We start from the raw sequence: 5,851 nt of genomic DNA, 5'->3' as shown, positions 1-5,851 counted from the left end.
GCTCTCAAACATTAAAATTGACTCACCAAATTTTTCATGCACTAATATAATCTTGACATGACTCCATAATAGTAATAAAATAAATTTTATAACTTTGAATTTGGTCCTGAGACCACTTTTCTGACTAGGCCCTAAATCGAGCTGTTACATTTCTCCCTCCTTTAGAGATTTTCATCCTAAAAAATCTTACCGGTGAATAAGTTCGAATACTGCTCTCTCAAAGACTCTTCGGGTTACCATGTGGCTTCCTCAACTCCATGTCTATGCCACAAAACCTTCACAAGTGATATATTCTTATTTCTTAACTGTTTGACCTCTCGAGCTAAGTTCTTGACTGGCTCCTCACCATAAGTCGTATCCGGAAGAATCTCAACTTCAGTTGGCGCGATTACATACGAAGGGTTTGATATGTACCGGCGTAACATGGACACGTGAAACACATCGTGAATCTTTTCTAACTCTGGTGGAAAATTTAAACGGAAGGCGACAGGCCCTACTTTCTCAGTAACCTCATAAGGTCCTATGAAACGAGGACTCAACTTGCCCCTTTTACCAAACCTGAGGACTTTCCTCCACTAGGAAACTTTCAAAAATACTTTATCACTAACTTTAAACTTAATTTCCTTTCGTCTCAAATCCGCGTAAGAGTTTTGTCTATCCGAGGTAGCTTTTAGGCAGTCATAAATCACTTAACTTTCTCCTCCACCTCTTTGACCAAATCGACCCCGTGAATCTGATTCTCTCTCAACTCAGTCCAGTATATGGGCGTTCGACACTTTCGCTCGTACAAGGCCTCATAAGGCGCCATATTTAGACTCGACTGATAGCTGTTGTTATAGGCAAATTCAACCAATGGAAAGTTTTTTTCCCAACTTCCTTGAAATTCAAGAACACAACATCTCAACATGTCCTCTAAGATCTGTATCACTCTTTCCGACTGTCTGTCAGTTTGAGGATGAAATGTCGTGCTGAAACTCAACTTGGTTCCCAAAGCCTCTTGTAACTTTTTCCGAAACCTCGAGGTAAACCTTGGATCTCTATCTGACACAATAGACAATGGCACTCCATAAAGCCTTACGATCTCAGAAATATATAAGTCTGCTAATTTCTTGAGGGAGTAATCGGTACACACTGGTATGAAATGTGCCGACTTAGTTTGTCTGTCGACAATAACCCATACCGCATCTCTCTTTTTTGGGTTACTGGCAAACTGGTCACTAAATCCATAGTGACATGATCCCATTTCCACTCGGGAACTATAATAGGTTGAAGTAGACTTGAAGGTACTTGATGTTCAGCCTTCACTTGCTGACACACTTGGCACCTGGAAACGAACTTTGAAATGTCTCTTTTCATACCCGACCACCAATACATTTTCTTAAGGTCGTTGTACATTTTTGCACCACCTGGGTGAGCAGATAAACAACCACCATGTGCCTCACTCAAAATCTTCTGAGTAAGTTCATTGTCCTTGGGTACGCAAAATCTGTATTTGAACATTATGAAATCCGATTCAATTTCTGACTCACACTGATTTCTCTTGGCTTGCAACTTCTCATCACCTTTCTGAGCTTCTCGAATTTCATGAAGAAAAGTCAGTCTGGCTCTCAACTCTGCTAGGATCGAATCATTATTAGATACAGTTAACTAAGTGTTCAAGACTCTCAAGGGAAACAACGACTTCCTACTCAAGGCGTCGGTGACTACATTCGCCTTTCCTAAATGATAGTCAATAATCAATTCATAATCCTTTAACAGCTCTAACATCAGCGTTGTCTCAAATTCAACTCCTTTTAGTCATCAAGTACTTTAAGCTCTTATGGTGGGTGAATACCCAACATTTCTCTCCATACAAATGATGTCTCCAAATCTTCAGCGCGAACACCACAGCTGCTAGTTCTAAACCATGGGTCAGATAATTTCTCTCGTTTGATTTTAGCTGTCTCGAGGCATAGGCTATAACCTTGCCTTCTTGCATAAGCACAACCCCAAACCATTTAAGAAGGCGTCGCTCAAAATCACAAATTCCTTGCACGACTCTAGTTGCACTAACACTGGGGCTTCCGTACAAAGTCTTTAATCTCTCAAAACTTTGCTGACACTTTTCTGTCCATCCAAACTTAACATCTTTTTGCAGTAGCCTAGTTATCGGGGTAGCTATCATAAAAAATCCATTTACAAACCGTCTGTAGTATCCGACCAAACCCAAAAAGCTTCAAACCTCTGTTACATTCCTCGGTGGTTTCCACTCCACAATAGCAGAGATCTTATTTGGATCAACTCGGATTCCGTCACCCGACACAATATTTCCTAGAAACCCGACCTCTTTAAGCCAAAATTCACTCTTGCTGAACTTGGCATATAATCATTTGTCTCTCAAGATTTGCAACACAACCCTCAGATGCTCTGCATGCTCTCTCTCATTGCGCAAATAGATCAGTTTGTCATTGATAAAGACGACAACAAACTTATCCAGATACAGCCTGAATATACAGTTCATCAAATCCATAAATACCGTTGGGGCATTAGTCAAACCAAAAGGCATGACAAGAAACTTATAATGCCCATATCTTGTCCGAAATGCAATCTTTGGCACATCTCACTCTTCAACCCTTAACTGATAATAACCAGACCTCATATCGATCTTAGAAAACATAGTAGCTCCCTTCAACTGATAAAACAAATCGTCGATCCTTGGTAAAGGGTATTTGTTCTTTACTGTCAGTTTGTTAAGTTGCCTATAGTGAATGCATAATCTCAACGGCCCATCTTTATTCTTCACAAAGAGTACAGAGAAAAGCTCGGTCTCGTAAAGCCCTTCTCTGTCAAATCTTGCAACTGTGCTTTCATCTCTTTCAGCTCCGTTGGAGCCATCCTATACGGAGTGATTGAGATAGGTGTCGTACCAGGAACCAATTCAATTTCAAACTCGACCTCTCTCACTAGAGGTAATCCAGATAATTTCTCTAGAAACACGTCCGTGAACTCGCAGACTACCGGCACTGATTCAATCCTTAACTCTGTCTCTTGAGTATTCAGCACAAAATCTAAATAAGCCTCATACTTCTTTTTTAAATATTTCTCAGCAGTCAATGACGATATTACTACAGGCAGATTTTCTGACTCACCTGGTCCAACTCGAAGAACATTCTCATCTTCATATCTCAACTCTATTACTTTTCGTCCACATTCTACTGCAACACCATGAGAGGCCAACCAATCCATCCTAAGGATTACATCAAACTCCTTAAATGGCAACAACATCAAATTTGCCGGAAAATAATGGCCTCTAATTTTCAAAGGACAATTTCTACATACTTGCTCCACTAAAACATGCTTGGGTTAGACACTTTTATTACAAACTCGATAGACTCTACTATCATATTCATACGAGGTATTAATTCCATACACATGTAAGAGTGGGTAGATCCCAGGTAAATTAAAGCAAGAACAATTATATCACAGATAGAAAAGGTACCCATGATCACATCGGGAGACTCTGCTGCCTCCCGGGCACGTATAGCATAGGTCTCCGTTGGCGCTCTACCTTCAGACCTCACCATGGCATCTCTTGACTCGCCTCTACCACTAGTCCTACTCTTGGGGTTCTTTTGTGGCCTACTCTTCAAGGGAGCACTACTTGCTTTCATATCTTCTTTTCTTCCTCTCTCGTCCATCTCAGGACAATCACAGATAAAGTGGTCAAGTGACCCACACTTGAAACAACCCCTCTCATTTACTCGGGATTCGCCTAAGTGACGTCTTCCACATTGTGGACACTCTTGCCTACTTGGCCGAGTGCTACCAACACTAGCAACCGAAGTAGTCTGGGCTTTAGATGTCATATTCTGTTGATTCTTGTTTCTCTTCAAATACCCCACCGAAGCATTCGATTGGGTAGTAAATTCTTTTGATCTCTTTGATGAGGACTGATGTGCTTTCCCCATCTGTCTTTTCTTTATATCTCGCGACTCAATGGCAGCTTTCCTCCTCTCTTTTACCAGCTCTTCCGCTTTACACGCTCTCTCAACGAGCACCACAAATTCTTTTAATTCCAGGATACCTACAAACACTCGAATATATTCATTAAGGCCATCCTCAAACCTCTTACACATGGTAGCTTCAGTGGATACACATTTCCACACATACTTGCTGAGTTTCACAAACTCACACTCATATTCCATCACAATCTTATTACCCTATTGCAAATCTAAAAATTCCTTCCTTTTCTGGTCTATAAACCTCTGGCTAATGTACTTCTTTTTGAAATCTTCTTGGAAAATTTCCCAAGTTACTCTTTCTCTCGAGTCATCATCTAAGCTAGCCCAGAATTCCTCGGCCTTTTGTTTCCAGATCTTGTCAACTGAAGGCTTCTCTCTTCTAAACATGTCCGCACCTTGCGGAGCTACCAGGGCATACTGAGGAAACAGAGTAGGTGGGGGAGGTGGAGTGTTTGGGTTCACACGAACAAACTCTGAATACCAAGCATCCATCATTTGGAGGTAGGCTTCTCTAGCCCCTTCGCCTTGGCCCATACTCACGGGCTCACTCTCTACTAGCGCGGTCCCCTTAAGCCGACACATTACTTTCCACGTCATCCGCCGTGGTTCTATCATGATCCATCTACTATGTAAGAAAAACATAATTTATAATCGTCAGAAATCTTTACACTATCAATATATATTTATGGCATGTATAGCTAGACTCGTGCTCTAGATAGGTTAGTCCTAGAACAGACTAAACCATAGCTCTGATACCACTAAATGTAACACCCCTCGTCCCGCATCCAATGGCAGGATAGGGCTTGAGGTGTTACCGAACTTAAACTCAACCAATAATAGAAAACCAGGCCATAAAATTTTGATCAATTTAAAGCTTTTCATTCCATATGAAAATTATCCCTTAATTGGGCTTACGAGGCCCAAAACATACATTCGAGGTGGTTCAGGACTAAACCGGGCCTCAAGAAAAACTTAGAAAATTTTGTGCTTTAAGGTTCCACAGGCCCGTGTGGGTATAAGGCACATGCCCATGTGCTTGGGACATGCCCATGTCCTGCACCCGTGTGGCCAATTTAATTTTTACAATTTTTCATAAAACAAGTGCAGACTTCACACGGCCTGGACACACACCCGTGTCCTTTGCCCGTGTCCTTTCACACGGCCACAACACGCCCGTGGCGCAGCCTGTGTGCAAAAACCTAGGTATTCTGTTTCTGACATTAGCATCACACGACCATGGTACATGCTCGTGTACTAGGCCGTGCCCTCCACACGGTTGAGATACACAGCCGTGTCTCTACCCATGTGACCCTTACCATGCATTTTGACTTGAAATTTCTAGGTGCAGGGGACGCATGGCCTTCTCACATGCATATGGGCTGACCGTGTGTCACACATGGCCTAGACACACGCCCGTGTATCTACCCGTGTGGACAATATGAGGCTATCTACCAAGCCTCTTTGCCACCCTAGTGTACCTATTTTCATGTCAATACCAACCAATACCAAAGCAATCATAATAGACATTCATTCAACCGTGGAGATGCATCTTTTATAGACTCAAAATGAAAGCCCTCATTCAAGGCTCAATGTAAAGAGTAGAATCTATTCTAGACCAACAGATTTAATCAATTCTCAAAGATACAAAATAATAAGGTCTAGCCCTATACATGCCATAATCAAAAATATAAATCCAACTATACCGAGTATTACAGCTGATAGTGTAACACCACTCACCCATATCCGACACCGGGATTGGGCTCGAGGCGTTATTGGGAGTTCATGTTCATAAACATATTAAATCAAGTGACTAAGTTGTGCTCCACTTTAAAACTTTTCAAATGTGTAAA

At 41.7% G+C, this 5,851-nt stretch overlaps 1 protein-coding gene across 1 annotated transcript; it reads right to left on the bottom strand.

Annotated features, from left to right (window-relative positions):
• Nucleotides 1–2,778: 2,778 nt before the first annotated feature.
• LOC107942398 (uncharacterized) lies at nucleotides 2,779–4,583 on the bottom strand. Its single transcript, XM_016876062.1, has 4 exons — nucleotides 4,243–4,583; nucleotides 4,002–4,152; nucleotides 3,364–3,866; nucleotides 2,779–3,226 (listed from the first exon to the last, which is right to left on the bottom strand). The coding sequence occupies exons 1-4, from the start codon at nucleotides 4,581–4,583 to the stop codon at nucleotides 2,779–2,781; spliced, it is 1,443 nt and encodes a 480-aa protein (XP_016731551.1).
• Between the last annotated feature and the right edge of the window lie 1,268 nt (nucleotides 4,584–5,851).

Source organism: Gossypium hirsutum, chromosome A01 (assembly GCF_007990345.1).
Source record: "Gossypium hirsutum isolate 1008001.06 chromosome A01, Gossypium_hirsutum_v2.1, whole genome shotgun sequence".
NCBI classification, from domain to species: domain Eukaryota; kingdom Viridiplantae; phylum Streptophyta; class Magnoliopsida; order Malvales; family Malvaceae; genus Gossypium; species Gossypium hirsutum.
Note: the sequence above shows the minus strand (reverse complement) of the source record. Positions and strands in the feature narration are given on the sequence as shown.

What these genes read in the sequence shown, in the direction of transcription:
- LOC107942398 (XM_016876062.1), bottom strand. Translation starts at nt 4,583, where the DNA reads ATGTGTCGGCTTAAGGGGACCGCGCTAGTAGAGAGTGAGCCCGTGAGT. An exon ending in AAGAAGTACATTAGCCAGAG is followed by an intron (nt 4,153 to 4,242) that starts GTTTATAGACCA and finishes TGTGAAACTCAG; the next exon opens with CAAGTATGTGTGGAAATGTG. An exon ending in CGTGTAAAGCGGAAGAGCTG is followed by an intron (nt 3,867 to 4,001) that starts GTAAAAGAGAGG and finishes GGGTATTTGAAG; the next exon opens with AGAAACAAGAATCAACAGAA.